Below are 19,274 nucleotides of genomic sequence, written 5' to 3' on the forward strand. Positions count from 1 at the left end.
TCTGCAACTAGATGTGTAGTAAGAAGGTCTAATTCCAAGTTGCAAATACCAACAAATATGCTATTTAGATAAATGGAATATCTTCTTCATTTCCTGCTCCAGAAACACTTTTATACACTTCTACTTAATTCCAAAATTGCTTTATGGATACTTTTTTCTAGGTTAGAAATTTTTGTTCATTAATTCTCTTTTAACATTTTGTGGTTCTCCAATAGATCACAGAGAAAACAGTTTGCCTCTGGAGTGCCTGTATTCATGCATGATACTGAGGGATCCTAGTTGGATGACATGAGAAGCCAGATAGACAACTGTCTTAGACCTCTCTGGGGAACCAGTTCCTCTTGTTTCATGAAGGTAAATCTCTGCCAGGAACATAGACTGATGGAGTATATGTAATAAAACCATATACTGGAGTATAACTCTCTTAAATTCTCCTTTAAAATCTCACTGGCTAGCTATTCTGCAGGAAAGATAAGCTAAATCCAATATATTATTATTATTATTGAAACAGCTAATCAGTTAGAAGTTTTAACTTATTTGTTTTTATTTATTGAAACAATTTATATGGCTACCTATCTCACCAAGGTATCTCTAGATAATATAGAGAAATTAAAACAAAAAACAAAAAGTAGCACAGTCACAAAATCAATATTCAAAACCATGCAGTCATGAATGTTCAGAGTAAAAAAAAAACTTCTTTCAATCATTAAAACAAAACAGACAGATAAGGGCTTGCTTAACCTCCCAGGACAAATACCTGTGAGCACATCCAGATCTTTAATACTTTATGAAAGATGAACAGGGTGAGTGGCATCTGGTTCTCTGTGACAGCGCTCTTCCATGGGGAAGTGACAGGGAAGATATGACCCCTAGGTCCCACAAGATGAAACTGACTAATAGGACTTGGGGCTTGCTAACCCATCGATTCTGGTATGGTGAGCAGAGATAGAACCACAAATAACCTAACCCTTTGCCACATAACCAGCATACTAAATTACATCCAGAAATCTAGTGGGAACTACTACAGCTTGTAGAACAAAGATGTTACATAGTTATCATGTATCATTCATAGCCTCAGTCCATTGGATTGAGCTTAAGAACCAAATACACATAGCTCTCACTTAGCAGCCAATAATTCAGCAACCATTCAAAGTTACAATAACGCTGAATGAGCAGCCTTATGTTGTGGCCATCACAGCATCTCTACGGTCACATGATTGTGATTTGATTTTGATCAGCTTAGCAACATGAGTACATTTACAAGAAGTTCAGTCTCCTGAGCTGACATGATCTCCATTTGTAACTTTCACGGCCAGTTTCAGATAAGCATTTTGCTTAATGTCTGCATCACTTATCAATGGTGTTCATGATCATTAACCCAGAGTACTTGTATAAAATTTTCCCTGCTCATCTGGCCTAGGATGAGGTCAAGGTGGGTGCCTGCTCTCCCATTTCTCTAATGTCAAAAATATTTTTTTAAATAAATGAACAGGAATTCACTCATGTAGATTACAAGAAAAATGTATAAGTATTTTACCATTTTTAAAATTATTATTTTTGCCTTTGAGTAAACCTTGATTCCTGGTAACTATTGTACCTGGAAAATTCTCTGCAATATGCAACTTTTTCAGAAGTTATTTGCCCTTGCCTGCTTCCTAGGGCTAAGAGAGGGTACCTGGCTCAAGGTCGCCCAGCTGGCTTTGTGCTTATAGCAGGACTAGTACTCATGGACTTCCAGCCTGGTACTTTAACCACCACATCAAACTGGCTCTGTTTACTAAATTGCTCAGTAGGTATTCAATTTGATTATGTAAATTTACTGTTCCTAATTAATATAAAGTTTACTTATATAGCATATTTTAATATCTGTCCATATTTAAATATATTAGCAATTTTTAATATACAGATTTCTATACGCTCATGTCTAAACACACTACAAGTTCTGTTTTTCCAACAGATATTTAAGCTCATCACAAGAAACTTTGTGGCGCTCTGCTGGGTTCCTGATAGCTGAAATACACTAATTTTTAATGGATTGAAGGTTTTTTTTTAAGTTATTCTGACAGCTTAATTTTAGTGCTAAACTAGAACTGCTGCATATAATTTCATGGCTAATCTTTGAAATCCATTAAAGAAAAGTAGCAAAAGAGGCAAGGCAATGTGGATTTGGATCCTGCTATTCAGACTGAGAGAGGACCTCTTATTATCAGTGAGTGGTTCTATCTGAATTCTAGAATCCTAGTCCAAATCCTAGTCCTAGAAAACAAAATGTGGATTTTTGAAGCAGAGAAAACAGCTCATCACTAAGTAAGATGGGTCTCTACTGAATGGAATAATTGTATATATTACTTTTTCCTGATTGGATTTACTTTTTCTAAGGGTAGTAATCAGCTGTTAGAAGTAAAAATAGCATACAGTATAGAAAACCAGATTGGCAGTAATGTCAGTGCTTCTTCTTTTCTCTTTAAGTAGGCATGGTATTACAAGGGAGCTAAATGAGCATCTAGAAGTAGGTAAAAGGTCAACTGTCCTTCAGGTTGGTGACGTCATAGATACATCCCTCTAGCACAGAGGTATCCAACGTTTGCAACTTTAAGATTTGTGGACTCCAACTCTCAGAATTCCTCAGCCAGCCATGTTGGCTGGGAAATTCTAGGAGTTGAAGTCTACAAGTCTTAATGTTGCCAGGGTTGACATCCATTCTTTAGCAGTACCAAGGGGATTCTTAGGCTTCTACTTAGGCAACATCCAAGTATTAAGCAGGCTCAACCCAGTTTAATTTCTAAGCCAAGACAAGTTTGACTAGAAGCTGTCACACACAAGATGAGAAAGATTTTAGCAGACACTTCTGTCAGTTTATCTGCAGATAAGACTTATGACAGCTAATTTCCCATTATGTCTGTCATGTGCCCTTTGTAATAGGAAATGGCCCATAATATGAATATACACAATATGTATCTATATAACAGTTGCCCAGACTTCCAATTGCCCCAGACAATCTTGTGGGACACCAACTTATAGTATCACAAATCTTTGTAGGGTGAGGCCAGTTCAGAAAATTCATGAAATTATATCCTCAATTGTCCAACTATCAAGTAGAAACAAAACATAAACTGTATTGGATTATCTTTTTTACTGAATTGGTTTGTAGGATTGTGGAGGATAGGTGGCATTGGTTTTCAGAGTCATGTTGGTGAGGAAAGTATACATTTGAAAAATAAAATAAAATCAGCACCACTCACAACAAATAGGAGATGTTCTGGTAAGAAGTAGTATCAGTTGTTCTACATAGGATTTCTCAAATAACAAGAATGCCATTTCAGCATAGCTGATACCTTCACCACATACAGTTATTGTGGCAATTTCTGTGCTGGGGACTGCTGACTGAGACAGCACAGGTTCAAAAATATATTTATTTATTCAATTTCTATAGCTGCCCAACTCAATCAAGTGACTCTGGGTGGCTTACAATTCTAAATATTTTTCTCCAAAAGAGAAAATCCTGAAAATAATTACTATGTTTTATTTAGATTACCTTTCCTCATCTTAAACACACAACAAAAATTAAACCATATACAGTATTCTCTGCAATCATGAATGAAGATTTCACTTGGGAAAAGCAGGCCCCTCTGATCCCTATCTTGAAATCGCTACTGCCAATACTGCTTGGAAGTCTCCTTGAAGTGTTCAGAACCTTTACTTGCCCAGATGTTATTTTTGTTGGCAAAGTTAATAAAGTTTAGTGCCTTCTCATATAATTTGCATAAAGCAATATTTCCTAACGGATCCAGGAGATGCATAGAGTTCCTATGAAATTTAGGACTAGGATATTTCAATATAAACAGATGTAGAATTCTAAGATATAATGTTTAGAAGTATAATAACGGATCCTCTCATGTTCCTAATTATATACTACTGATATTTGCTGTCCAAGGTAATCATCAAATCATTCTGCATGTTGCTGAAAACCTACCTGCCAAATCAATTGTTCCTTCATGATGTCTGCGGATGATATACAGATGCTGAGCACAATGGTATGTGATGCAGAGGTTAGAACGCTGGCAATTATTGCATCCTGCATGTTGAAGGGCAGCATGGTATAGACGACAAAAATGATGAATAGGAAAAATGATACCTGTGCAAAGAAGACAAAAGCAACTCATATAAAAAATAACTCAAAAACCCTTCAAAACTGCATTAGATAAAAGAGGAATAAGCTAGAGTCCAAAGTGTGATACACATTGCCTTGGTATGCACCAAACGTATTTGTTTTGGCATGGCATGATATGCAAATCTGACAAATTTCATTAACCCAGATTTATGGTTTAAGCATAGAGTATGAACTGAGATAATCTGTCACATTCAAGCTTAACATAGTTAACACAGTTAAATCAGGTCCGGTTTGTTTTCCTGGTAAGACTTGGTTTCTGGGAGAATTATGGAGAACCTCATAAATCATTTTAATAAGGGATATACAACCCAATTTCCATGTATTTTCAGATTTCTTTCTTTTTCCTGTAGTCTTTATAGTCCATTGATGTGCTTCACAAAGCAGGGGAGCCAATTCAGCAACTGAAGTTTAGGTTAAGATGGTTTAGATTAAAAAGAGTTGAGGCTACTTCGGTATTTGTGGTGAGTAGTTGCCTTGTCAAATGGAACCTATGTTCTGCAATTAGAATTGTGGGGTACAGGAGAGAAAGACTGAGAAAGGAATGGGGGCAGACTATATCATTCAGGTGGGTTGACCAAATCATCCAATTAGTGAGAGACAGAGGATATAAGGTGGGGACCTGGAAGTAGGCTGCTCACTGAGATGCAATTTCATGGTCTTCAAAAAAAATTCCATTTTCTGGTCCTAGAATTCAGTACCGATCCCAAGTCACCAGATCCCCAGAAGTCCTGGCTCCTGGCTATTGCTATCAAATGTCAGGTTGGTCTGTAACAAAGCAATCCTTATATAGAATCATCCTGAATGTGATGGCTGATCTGGTGTACTACTAAGACCTGAATGAACCCAAAATTAGGGTAGTTTTCTCTTGGAGATAAAACCACCTGAATTTCAAGTGTGGCAATATAGCACATGTTCAGAATGGAGAATGGCAACTGTCATCCATGAAGGCCTAATCCTTCCAGAGGTTCTGTGCTACAATTGATGGTAAAACTCTGTGGCTGAAGTGGAGTTGTAAGGATGAGTTAGATTTGTTACAGCTATACCAACCTCCTTACTGCACAGTGGCATTTTTGCCTGTTTCCATTGTTTTGTTTTTATTATTATAAGATCTTGCTATGTTATTGGGGATGTTTTACTGGTTGTTTTTAATTGTATACCTCCCATAGTTGACTAAGTTAGGCAGTTCTATACACTTGGGTAAATAAATAAATGTCTTCCTTGATATGACCAGTTCAGTATACTCAATCATTAAGAAGATTGTTGTCTGTTACAAATCATACAGTAATTGGCAAAAACGTTGTTCTTCTTCTTCAAAAAAAAACAGATTTAAGTTAAATCTCCATATCATATGAATCAACATATTTATTTGTTGGTTGCAACTTTAGAAAATAAATACCACTCTCTGAATGATATACAAATAAATATTTAGGCAGCATTTACTGGCCAAGCCATAAATAGCTGAATTCAAATAAACACTAAGCCACAAACAGCTGGGCTCACCCAGAGTTTTAAGACCTAAGCAAAACATATTATTGCCTAGTGTGATAAATCAAGCCACAGTATCATAGTACTGGTACAAAAAATCTGATATTTAAAGACTGGATAAATTGTGCAATGCAGTGCATGTATATTACCTTAACCAGACAGAACTGAGCAGTGCTTTGAACTTCTTTAGTCTGGAAAGATTTCAGTTGCAGGCTTCTGATAGTCTCAGGCTTCATAGGCCCACATACTCAATTAGAGTCTAGAATGGCATAATATGCATGCATGATCACCTCACTAGTGTTAGAGAAATAGGTCTGCGCCCAGACTTTAAGATAGTCGAATATTAAGTAGCTATTAAACCTTTAACTTCTAATTGTTAATTTCAAATGAGATAAATTTGTCTAGTAATTACCTCTTTCTTTAAATTTAGGTCTAATTTCATTTTTTATGGCTCAGGATTTTAAGTTCTTGGATGGTTTTTAACTGTTTTGTATTCTTCAAGTTTTGTATAGTTTTATATTGTTCACTTTTGTTGCCTCTGCTTCCAGTACATATTGTATGGGTCTTGTCTTTTTACAGTCTTAGTCAAATCTTATTTTGTAGGTATCCGGGTATTGGACCACGGCAATAAAGATTTGATTTGATTTGATCCTAACCACCGCCCTGCACTAATTTTCCTGACAAGTAAGGTTACAGTTCAGAACATTTCTGTACTGGATAAAGGACCAAAATTCCTTCCACAAGCAGTTCAAATATAAGGGCCTTTAGGAATGGGCGTTGGTAAATTTACCTGAGAACACCCTTTCTATATATGCTGCTAGAGAGCCCAGGATAGGCTTGACTCCTCCTGATGACATCATCAAGCTGAGTCTGTCTTGTATAAAAGGTTCTGCCTGTGGGAGTTTCCCCCAGCTTTGGTGAAGGTACTTGACAGACTGCAGTAAGTGTCTCTGAAAGCCAAACAGAATCTTTAACATTAACATTTCTTACCATAGTCCGGATGAAATAAGGGAGGGGCTGGACCTTCTAGAAGCATATATAGAAAGGGTGTTCTCAGGTAAATTTACCAATGCCCATTCTCCTAAATGCTGCTGCGAGAACCCAGGATGGGACATACCAAAGCCTGCATGTCCATGGGAGGGTCCTCGTCCGGCAAATCTCTCCGAAGTTGGAACCACTCGCTGAATCACCTGTCTGCCAAAAGCCGCACTCATGGAGGCATAGGAGTCCAGACAGTAATGACTGATGAACAGAGATGGGGAGGTCCACGTAGCCGCTCTGCAAATCTCTTCTAGGGGTGCCTGGGTGGTCCAGGCAGCTGAAGTTGAGGCACTTCTAGCAGAGTGTGCCGTTAGGCCCTGGGGTACTGGAAGGGCTCTGGCTTTGTAGGCCTGTGCGATGCATGCTCTGATCCACCTACTCAAGGTGGGAGAAGAGGCTTGTTCCCCCAATGGGAAGGGGAAAAGGACACAAACATGGCCTCAGTTTTCCTAAACGTTGAGGTACATCTAATGTAAATTCTAAATGCTCTTCTAACATCTAGGGTGTGCCACTTGTGCTCTAGGTCATGGTGCGGAAGGGGACAGAAATCAGGTAACACTGTGTCCTGGGATCTATGGAACACGGTATTAATCTTAGGTACAAAGGTAGGGTCTAGATGTCTTTCCTGACAGACAAGGCTGCCAGGACCAAAATCCTTCTTGAAGAGGTGATCGCTACCAGAAATGCCACCTTACAAGACAAAAACAGCAAGGGAATTGACGTCAGTGGTTCAAATGGGGCCTCAGTCACCAACTGCAGTACTTTAGAGAGTTCCCATGTTGGATATTGATGAACCACTGGAGGCTTTAGGTTTGTATCACACTTCAGAAACCTGCAGACCGTGGGAGTCTAGACAAAGATTCCACTCCCCTTAAGGATAGAACAGAGGACAAGGCTGCAACCTGCCTCCACAGAGTGTTAGGTGAAAGTCCCTTGTCTAGGCCCTCTTGGACGAAGTCTAGCACCTGGGCAATTGAGGCCCCAGAAGTGGCAATGTCATACTCACAATACCATTTGCTGAAGCTTTCCAGGTTGTATCACAGATGCAGTTAGTGGAGGGTCTCCTGAAGGCCTGGATAGTTCTTATTACTCTGGAAGAATAATTGTCCCAGATCAGAGATCCCCGCTCAATCTCCAGACAGCCAACTGAAGCCACTGGGGCTCTGGATGCAATATTGACCACTGGCTGAGTGTCACTCTGTCTTCCGGTATCCTCCAAGGACTGGAGATGGAAAGGTTTACTAAGTCTGCAAACCATGACCTCCTGGGCCAGTGAGGAGCTACAAATGTAAGTTCTGCTCTTTCCGCCAACAGTTTCTGGATGACCCTCAGAATCAGGGGCAGAGGAGGAAAGGCATACTGGAGCTCCTGTGGCCAAGGGCTGCATAAAGCATTTGTTCCCTCTGCCCCGGAACCACAACCTAGAGTAGAACCTTGGGAGTTGCGTGTTGTCCTGGGAAGTGAAGAGATCCACTGCTGGCCATCTAAAGTGCTTCAACAGCTCCTGAAATAAATCGGGGTGGAAACGCCACTCTGCGTGGTCAGTGGTGGCTCTGCTAAGCCAGTCACCCTCAACATTGGCCATGCCTGTGATGTGCTCAACTCTGAGCAATACCTATTGTCTCTCTGCCCATAAGCAGAGTTGTTCTGCCTCTAGCGTCATCTTGGAGATTAATATGTGCCTTGGTTGACACATTGTCAGTCAAGATCAGGATGTCGTTCTCTGAGACAGCACCCTCTAACTGTGTCAGGGCCAAATGGACCGCTCGAAGTTCTAGCCAATTAATATTATGGCCCAAATCTGCCTGGGACCATTGTCCTGGACCACCCTGGATTGAAGGTGGGCTCCCTAGCCATACAGACTGGCATCTGTGGGTCAGCACTAACCCGTCTGGTTCCTTGAACAAGTGTCCCATGGGAAACGCTTCAGATGACCACCATCGAAAAGATTTAAGGACCAATGGAGTTAATTTGACCTGTAAGAGGAAACAACTCCTACCTGTCTTCTGATAAGGTAGAAAAAACATTGGAATGACCTGGCATGTAATCTAGCCCAGGGCACTATATTAATGCATCATATCATTTTCCCCAGGAGCTTGGAAAACGGAGCCAGGGGCACTCTAGATTTAGCTTTTACATGTCCAATTAACTCCCTGATGCTCTCCTGATGTTCCTGGGACAAGGACGCCTTGCAGGAAATTGTATCTATTACAGCTCCCAGATAGAGTAAGGTATTGGGGGGAGTAAAGTGGCTTTTTGGCCTCGTTGACAGAGAAGCCATGCTCTTGGAGCACCTGAACGGTGATTTCCAAATCCTCTGGTGCCCTAGATGGAGAAGATGACTGGACCAGTATATCATCCAGGTAACACTGGACTCTTACTGGGATTGCCCAAGGCTGCCAACAGCTTCGTAAATGATCTGGGGGCCGATGAAAGTCCAAAGGGCAAGGTCCTGTATTGGTAGTGTCTCCCATTATAACAGAACCTGAGGGACTGTCGATAGGCTGTAAGCTCAATGGAAGAGAAGAGATCGCCCTCCCGAATGCTCTCTAGAATAGAATGCAGCATCTGCATTTTAAAGCGCCTGTATGGGAGAAACTCATTCAGAAATTTTAGGTTGAGACTAGCTCGCTAACCCACCAAGGCTCTGGGGACAACAAAAAACCAAGAATAAGACTCACGTCCCCATTGGAGTTCAGGGACTGGCTGAATAGCCCTCATGTCAACTAGGTGTTGAATGGACGATTCCATAAGGGCTCTTTTTGAATTGTCCCGCAAGACGGGGCAGAGCACAAAATTTTCTGGGGATGACAATAGTAATTCTAGTTGTAACCCCGACCTCATTGTATTGAGTACCCAGGAGTCCATCATTGACTTCTCCTATCTGGAGGCAAAGAAGGCCAAATGACTTCCGATGGTAGGGAGAACGAGGAGTTATTTAGAGTGGCAGAATGAGCGACCCCCTCCTCCCATGAAAGGGCCATTTACCTGCAATTTGTTATTGTCTACCGTGTGCGACAGGGCGTTGCTCTTGGTGCTGGGAATACGGTCTCTGCGGCCTGGAGAAGCGAGAGGTAATTTAGGGCTTAAATGGAGGTGGCCGGTATGGGGCAGGGCGGAAGTCTGCCCTCTGGCCTGTCAAGGAAGGAACTTTCCTTTTGTCCCTCATTATGACGACTAATGGATCGAGAGCATTGCCAAAGCTTCTCACTGGTGCCGGGGGCCAAAGCCAGCTTCCACTTGTGCCGAGGCTCCGCTTGCAAATTTCATAACCATAGCAGTCTCCTCGCTGCCACAGACAACGCCATGGCCCTGGAGAGAACTTAGCGGAATTTGGGGTGGCGTCCACTGTGAATTCTGCTGCGGCTATGATCTTATTGAGATCTTGATACGATCTAAAGTCTGATGGAAGTATGCGGTCTTGTAGCTGGTGCAGCCAGTGGATAGAGGACCTTGTGAAAAACGATGCCAAAAGAAAAAGGAGACAACACTCTAAATCTGTTCAAAGGGAGGTAGTGGCCAAGATCAGGGCCAAAGCTTTGGGCCTCAAGAAAACATCTCAGGCTGAACTAAAAGCAGAGAAACAAAGACATGCGGCCTTGCAGAGGCACTTCAATAAGGCTATTGAGCAGATGAGAGGACAGCTGCAACGGCCTCCCAACCATCTTACCATCCAATTGTTCAGGCAGGTACTTCCAGGGGAGATGGAACTCCAGGCCCCTTTTAACAACACCCAAGCCTGGTCTCCAGAGCTGGTTGAGGATCAATTAGGGCCTCAAAACCTAAGCAGATCAGGCCTCAATTTTAAACAGTCCTCTTGGGACTGCTCTTCAGCTCGGCCTCCATGGCCCAAAGTGGTTCTTGACCTAGACCCGACACTATCTTCACCCCCGCTGCAGGCCCTCACCCCACAGATCCATCATTTGGTGGCAGACTACAAGATGTAGTCTCCATTGCCATCAGACAGGACCTAGCAAAAGGGCTGCAATGAATTTTTCGATCCTCAAATAGGGCCCAGCCACCTTTTCCGGCCTACCCACAAGCCCAGATCCCCCAGAGGGGACTGCTTCACCTTCAGGAGCCCAGGGTCCCTTCTGTTCAATCAGAATGGGGGGAGCTAGAGCAGGGAGACTGTGCAGAACCATCTGAACGTAGCCACTCTCCTGCTCTGAACGGGAGGAGGGAGAAAACTGGGACCCCAACCTCTCTGAGGAAGAGGAAGATCTGCGAACCGATCAACCCCATCAGCCTCAGTCTTTAAACTGGCTTTATTCAAGCCTCTTCTCCACAAGGCACTGGTTACTGCCCAGTTGTCCCCAGAGGAGGCTGCCCCTGAACCTCAGGTGGTACAGTCAGGGCCCGGGGATACCCTCTTCTCCAAACCCAACTTCATATGATAGGCGGTTCTACAATGTGGGCCATTCCCTTGCTACTGCTCTTGCAGTTCTCTCTGTAGACGCTCCAGTCGTGGCTTCCTTCTCCTCGGGCACTCCAACTGAGCCCGAGGATGTACCTTAGGCAGAGGACAAACATGCCGAGCAGACATTAAAATGTAACCACCAGGCCTCTGCTTGGGCTGTCCAGGCCTTGACTGCTGCATCGTTTTTCACAAGGTCCTCTATCCACTGGCTGCACCAGCTACAGGCCGTTGGTAGATGAGGCCACCTCAAATAGTCGCTTGCCACGTGCATTGGAAGAGGAAGCTTTCAAAATGGCTTCTTGCAAAATGGCCTCTTCCCTAGTCTGGAAACAGCCCAGAGTGGCGAAATTGGCTAGAAAGGGAAAACCGCAGCTTTTTTGGTCAGCTGTGAGGTGCGATTATCGCTGATCCGATCTTTATGATCACGGTGGCTGAAATCGCAGAGGGAGAGCTGTAGGGGAGGGCCAAGGCTTCTCCCTTACTTACAGTCCCCTTTGGACTGAAAGCGTCGAATCCTTGGCATTGCACGAGAGTGGAGCCCCACTCTCCTGAAGGCACAGCTGTACCAGGTCCCCAGGAGCTGTGCCAATTATCTAAGATCGCTGTTTGACTTTGCTGCTGTCTAAAACTGCTTTCAGAGACACCAGCTCAATTATCATCTAAAGAAGCTGAGTCAAAGCTGGGGGAAACTCCCACAGGCAGTCCTTTTTATACAAGACAGACTCAGCTTGATGATGTCATCAGGAGGAGTCTAACCCATCTTGGGCTCTTGCAGCAGCATTTAGAAGAATAACTTTATACATTTTTATTTCTCTTCTTTTTCATCCTGCAATGCCCTGAGGTTGTACCTAAAAATATTTGGATTGAGGACAAGTAAATGCAGTTTCTTCATATAATTTTGATTCCTGCAGTACACTTAAGAATCAGAACAGCTTGGTTTATTTTTTTTTATTAGTATTCAAGTAATTCATACTCCCTGAATAATAAACTAAAATTTCAGTGTTATTTTTCCAAATTTTGCAATGTAATTCTTCTATTTAAGAGAACTTAGCTCTATGTGCATATAAGAAACCATATTCAAGGATGTGCATATTAGTTTAATGAACACATTAAATGCCTGGAGAGATATTAAATTTGGAAAGGGTATATTAAAATACATATAAATGAAAAATAAATAGAAACTTTTGTATTTAAAAATATGAATCCTGAAGTTTGCATGTAGTTATAAATCAAACAATTTCTATAATTCCTAAGTATGTTACAATAATCTAATTTATGAAAAAGAATCATCTATGATTTCTGTATATTTCACACATTTGGTTTTGGTTATAGACCACAACTATGGAGCAGAATTAATCAAAAAGATAGTAGCAAAGAAACATTTCTAACATAAAATATACCCAAATATTAACATTTTCATATAGTCAAATTAGTGTATTCATACAATAATTTTAGTTGCTCTTTAATTTAATTCAATGCAGTTTAATACAAAAATAGGAAATTAATACAAAATCAATACTAATTTTCATACAAAAATGTTGACCTCGGTTTAATATAATGCCTTCTAAATACAATAACTGCAATAAATTCAAACTAAAATAAATGGAGTAACTCAGGGCTGTCAAACTCCTAGACTGGATGTGTCACACTCTAGCCACCTCCCCGCCCAGTTTAGCAAAGAGGGGAAAAAGTCCCGATACATTATGTGAGTTTGAAACCTCTGCAGTAACAGATTCTTTCCCCAAAAGCAAGGTGACACATTTCATACAAATACATGATATTAAACCAATACAGGAAAAAGAATAGGAAAAAGAAGCATATATATTCTTGGATTGTAGAATTACCATAATACAGAATAGATGGATAGATTATTTTGCCTTTTTGTATGATACAAATTTCTTAATTATTTACTACTTTTGCCTTATCACCATTAGTGGAATACCAAATATATGCTTTGGGTTTAAATCACATTTGGATCCTTTATGAGGCAGAGAAGCATTTTTGGGATTATAAAATTTGGTGAAATGGTTCAGGACTGGAAATGGTTCAGAAATGGAAACAGAAATGGTTCAGGACCTTTGTTCCTCATTATCTCTCCGCTCTATGCCCCTACATAAAAAAGTTTCTTTTTCTGGGAATATTTCGACTCCAAGATCTTTAGTGGGAAGTAGACAATCATTTTAAATGTCCACTCTATCTAGCATGCTCTATGTCACCCCCAAATCATTTAATAAGTAAAGTAGTGCATCACTGAATTTGATGATAAAGGATACAGTAAAAGAAGATGGAAAATGTCACTGCGACACATAAAGAATTTATTTTCTTTCAAGTATTTTCCCCACACAGCTACTGCTATAAAATATTGCAGACTCTGTTGCTGAGAAACTCATTCCTAAATGTAAATTGTTTTCAATACATCAAACAGACAATGCTAAAAGAAAGCAGTCTAGATCTTATTATAGCTCTCCACACTCGAACGAAGTTAGTTTAGACCACTGCTATTTTATTATTGCTATTACCACCCGGCATGCACACATTCTCATACACTTTAAGCCAGTAGAAAGAGGAATCTTTATCTCTGAATTTCCGTTAAATTATTATAATATAAAGTTGATTTATTTCTTGAAAATGGTCAGTTTTCATCATTTACAAAACAACAACTGTTCCATCCCAACCAGAGAGTAGTGTTACTGCCAAATATTGCACATGAAATATGAATGTATCTGGTTTCATTTCCCACATACAGATAGACAGAACGTCTTGCTATGTGGAAAGATTAACTGGTCTGTTTTGGAGCTCTTTGTTAACAAAAGGGCCACTTCCTTCATAGCAACTGATTTTGGAGTAAGCACAAAGAACATCAAATTCAATGACTGTTGTTGGTAAGGGTATAGCAGGGTTATGAAATAAAACTTGCTGCCCCCATTCCTTCACTTCCACATGTCATGTTGCAACCAAGGCTCTTTCAATCAAAATTCTAAACTACTTTTGGTTGCAATCCTAGAAGTAATCTTTATTAAACTTAGTGGTCCTTATTTTGAAGCAGACATTGTAAATTTCTACATCATAAAACATCATCTGATCTTAAGTTCCATTAACTAAATGTTGTCTGAGATGCTCCAGCATATCTCTTGCTTTGTCCCTTTGTTTAAAATACTGCCTAAATAGAAGCTAAGCTTGCTTACTGCTTTATTTTAAATAAATAAACCTCACACCAACTTCAAGCCATTGGTTTTTCAAAGCAACAAAAGGAATAATTTGACATTGGTTGTGCTAGTCTCAGCTTTACCAAAGGTTTTTGAGCACAACCTATGAAAATCTTCCATCTCCTCAAAATATCCCATAGTACAAAACATTTATATCCAGAATGTTGGAAGAGACAATTTAAATCCCTCTGATCCTGGCTTCTTGATTTGGTACCATCTTCTATGAAATGGACTTAAGAGTTTCCACAGTAAAATAACTGCACTTAATAATAGCCAAAAGGCCTATTATTGTATTTATTGCTTCACTTTGTTTTTCTTCTTTTAAATTTTTCCATATCGTTGATCCAACAAATATGAACGAATCACATTGAACATAAAGTAACCTCAATTGTCCCAGATATTTATCATGAAGTCCTTACTGTTATTTGAACATTAACAAGAAATAACACTAAAATTAACTGAAAGAAAGAAAATAGCATTTATTTATTTGTTGATTTATCTTTTAACCAATTAAGTTCTGTAGCTATTCATCTCAGTCAATGACTGTTACAATGATACTTACAATTCAAAAAAATGTATTAAAATTGAATACTAAAATATTTTAAAATAATAAAATAATTTATAAATATATTTATAAATATATTTATAAAAAAATAAGTAAAATAAATATATGTAGTAGCCAAGATATTTGGCCAGTTAGCAATGCATCCAGGAAACGGAGCCTTTAACACATACAGCAGCCCAGGCTTTGGAACACAGTCAGGTTTTTAGGTCTTAGGTGTATTTCACTGCTATGAGAATTAATTAATTAATTAATTAATTAATTAATTAATTAATTCATTCATTCATTCATTCATTCATTCTACTTCAACTGTAACCAACTCTTTAAATGGCAGACATTCCCAATTCCTGGATAGAGATTAAAACAATAAATCTAATAAACAAGATAGTATTAACTGTAAATTATCATCCCAAGTAACAAGAAGTGTAACAATAAATGACATACTACAAGGGGGTAAATCAATCATATAACAATCCCTGAAGGCTTTTTCTGAATAGCTTTCTTAAACCCTAGTAAGCTTGGTGCTAGCCTAATCTCAGAAAGAATGTTGTTCCGAAGAAGGAAAAAAAGAAGAGGAATGATCTTTAAATAAGTACTAGAAGCAGATGTTAATATACTCCAATTAAAAAATAAAAAACCAAAATCAAAGTAAAAATGAATAAATAAATATAATAAATAAATAATAAATAAATTAAAAAGAAAACAAAAACAAGCAAAAATCAAAGGGCAGACTCAATGGACCACTGGATCTTTTTCTGCTGTCAGTTTTCTGTTTATCATTATATTTCAGATAAGAAAAAAAATCAGTACAAAGTACATCAGTACTTGAAAAGAAACTCAGGATATTTTTCTCATAAAGAGGAATTGTGTTCATTTAGAGCTATTTTCTACAAGCCATCTTTTCTCAAGCATACTTCAATCTTCCCTTTTTCTTCAACTCCAAAGTCCAAATTTAGGCAATTTTTCCAAAAATATTTATGGAGTAGTTTAATTTTACTGCACAAGCTCATTATTCTAAACTTTGCAGGCTACAATCAAGAATATTATTTCTCTATTCTATTTATTTGCTCATGTATCTCCTTGCTTGAAATTATTTTTCACTGTTTCATCTCTTTCTGTTTATGTCAGAGAGTTCAGAATCTGACAATCCAAACAGATTGTCTAATGGGCTGGATGCATCACATACTGACCACGCCCATGCCCGGTTTAGAGAAGGGGGAAAAAGTCCCGATATATCATGTGACACTGCTGTGACGATGTGAGTTTGACACCCGTGGTCTAATATAATAACTGGATCCAAGAGATAAAGTACAAATAGAAGAGTCAATGGGGAAAACGTAGAATTTGAAAATCTTGTTAGTAAAAAAAAAAAACCATTCAAACACATAGAGAATGATTCATTCATCTCTGTCACAAAATGATAGGACTATGACATCACAAACTATTTTAGGCATAATAGATTTCCATTCTGCAAAAGGCAAGTGAACAGAGGTAGTAGGCTTAGCAAACTCATTCAGAGGTTGAAATTTTTCATATTGCAGTTTATGAGTCATGTTTCAACATACAGAAAAATTACATATAAGGGTTTATACAATTCTAATAGTAGTGCCCAAATTAAATCAGATTGGGGCAGTCTATCAATAATGCCAATAAATAAAAATAAATCACCTCTAAGTATAGCATTATCTCTTAAAAAATACGACTCCATCTATTTTGATAAGTCATTCTTGAGATTGGTTATTACACTTGGCAAAGACTTCAAACAACTTTCCTTTCTTCTTTGTGTTAGCCTGGCAGCATTTCTTACAGCAGTCAATAATTGCTAGAATAGTTATAGAACCTCATTCCATCCCGGGTTCCTGGAAGAAAACTCTGGTGACCTTCTACTTGATGGGCAATTCCAAGGAATTGACAAAATAATCATTTAGCAAGTTTGCAACACGAAATCCTAGACCCAAACATGAAATCCTAGATCGAAATCCCAGACCCTAAAATTTATAAATACCCCCTCCAAATCATTACTGTACAAAACAAAATGGACATAATTGGCTTCCTTGGCAACTACCTGACTTTTTTAAAAAAGAGAAAGCATAAAATGTCTATGGAGATTCTCAGTCATTCAGGTCATGGTTGTCCCAAAGGTGCTTTTTTCAAGAGGCAACTGAACTTTCTGGTTTTTCTTCTCATCCAAGATGAGAAAATGAGAAACAAAACATTTTCAAAGAAAAAACAAAAAAAAGCACCTTTGGGACATGTGGATTGAACAAACTAGGTACATTTAACCGATCCACAAAATCAATAGTAGATAGACAACTCTTTAGGGAATTGAAATAATTCATGAAACCCTGTTTCTTCAGTACATTTTTTTCTTTCTACTCTACTTGAATGTTTCTACTGGGTTTCTAAAATAATATTGTTAGGTGCTATGAGTACTTAAAAAAAACACAACCCTTTCTCTTTCATAATTGCAATGGCGGAGAATTGAAGCATATACAGGCATCCATTATGAAATGTAACAATTTAATTTAAAAGCAGGCTTTTGATCCTGTAAATGTGTTTTCAGCCAAAACATTTTGTGTTTCGCTGTATTTTCCAAATTCACATTTATTGATTTTCTACTTCTCCAAAATACTGTAAGAAAGCTTAAAGAAAATTTCATATACTTTACAACCCTGCCCTCTTGTGACTGAATCTGCTGTTGGGATCACCAGCTGTTACTCTAAAGTGTATAATGTTTGGGCCAGAGGATATAAACCCACCAGATGTGTGATGACTGCAACTCAGTAGGATAGCAGTAACACTGATTGGCCTATCTATCATACTATAGAATGATCACAGCCAGAGTAAGCCAACAATAAAACATATTTGGTAGGGGTGTAGAAAACATTTCAAGCTTGAGGTAGCTGTTCCAAGAATTATAAGAAAACAAATCTTATGTGTTCCAAGACATTACAGCAAAACATGGCTGTTTTCTATGATGGTATGTTGAATGTTCTGGTTATAAAACAACTTTAACATAGCCAAGGTTCTGATCTTAAAATATGCATATTCTAAATTTTGTCTGACAACAGCATTATCTCATGTTTTATTTTTGTGGAACAGAGTGAATTTAGATAATTACAACGTTCTACAGTACTTCAAGTGGATCTGTTTTGTTTCAAGCTCAAAAATGGGTTTTCCATTTAGTACACATTCTTACTATTTGGTGACAGCTTGGAAATACTTTTGGAATTTTTATAGTGGTATTGGATTATCAAATTTGAACCAGAGAAATAGTTTGTTGTGCAGACAATAGTATAAAAATGAGTTATCGTAAATAACTATCTACCTCTCACTTGAATCCTAAAAGGATAATTGCAATGTAAGAAGATACTAATGGAAAGTTGTTATATCTATGTAACAGTTGGCACACCATTAGGCTGTAGGTACTCTAGAGTTGTAATAGTTGTTAACAGTTACCCATCATTTATGGTATAATATAATCTCACTGTGTGTCCTCACCACTGCAGTCTTCCAGATACATTCTCAAAATCCAATCCAACTTTGTCAGCCAGTAGGTCTCCTTTCTAGTTTTCCTTTCCTCTCAACACTTCCACAAATGTAAAATCAAAGATAGAAAAATAAGTACAAAAATGAACATATTAACCAGAACAAAATAATAATACCCTTAACCTAGAACAATTTCCCTTTGTATTTATATTTAGGCAAAAACAATATTTGTATTTCAAAGTACTAAGAGCAGGAAGATTTACAGAAATGCTGACATTCAGGGATTGACATGCAACCACACACTTCTGAACCACAACTGTAACTTCACAGAAGGGAGAAGAGGTAGAGGGGAAAGAACGCTCTGCCCAAGCCCAGACACTTCTCTTGGTCCTATTCTCAGGGTGCCATTGGAGATAAAAATTACCTTCCTGACTACTTCTCAAGGACTACTCAATTTGCTAGTTCTCCCAGCCTAAGTCAAGAAGGAAATAATAATCCCTGTTGTGGTCTGGGTATACGATTGCCATTCAATTGCTTGCTTGCTTGCTGCTGCTCTGTTAGTGAACAGCCTAGATCTACTCAGCATATATCTTTCAATTTTAAGCTGGAAAGTAGTTGTGGGATGTTAGTAAATCAGAGTCAGTAAATCATACAGCTTAATCTATTTTTAATATGGTCTAAAAAGTTAAGCCTTCTCCTGAAGGTTACTTTAAAGGCTGATGATAGTCTTGGCTGTTCAATCTGTGATTTCATCCTTGCTGCTTGATTCATGAGAAGCAGTCCTTTACAAGTGTGTGCATTTAATCTATCATCCAGAAAAAAATATCCTCAGCAGCAATTCCCAGAGCAAGCAATATCTAAATCAAAGAATTAATATTGAAATAATAAAAGGGATAGTGC

General features: G+C 38.7%; 1 protein-coding gene across 3 annotated transcripts in view; it reads right to left on the bottom strand.

Moving 5' to 3' along the window:
• Positions 1-19,274, bottom strand: part of ADCY2 (adenylate cyclase 2) — a 155,569-nt gene that overhangs the window by 101,596 nt on the left and 34,699 nt on the right. For all 3 annotated transcript variants that reach the window (XM_087930653.1, XM_087930655.1, XM_026700998.2), the window contains exon 3: positions 3,974-4,135. In XM_087930653.1, the coding sequence (XP_087786779.1) occupies positions 3,974-4,135 (162 nt within the window). The remainder of the gene's footprint in view (positions 1-3,973; positions 4,136-19,274) is intronic.

Source organism: Pseudonaja textilis, chromosome 3 (genome assembly GCF_049901715.1).
Source record: "Pseudonaja textilis isolate UNSWEBS1 chromosome 3, rPseTex1.2, whole genome shotgun sequence".
In the NCBI taxonomy this organism is placed as follows: Eukaryota; Metazoa; Chordata; class Lepidosauria; order Squamata; family Elapidae; genus Pseudonaja; species Pseudonaja textilis.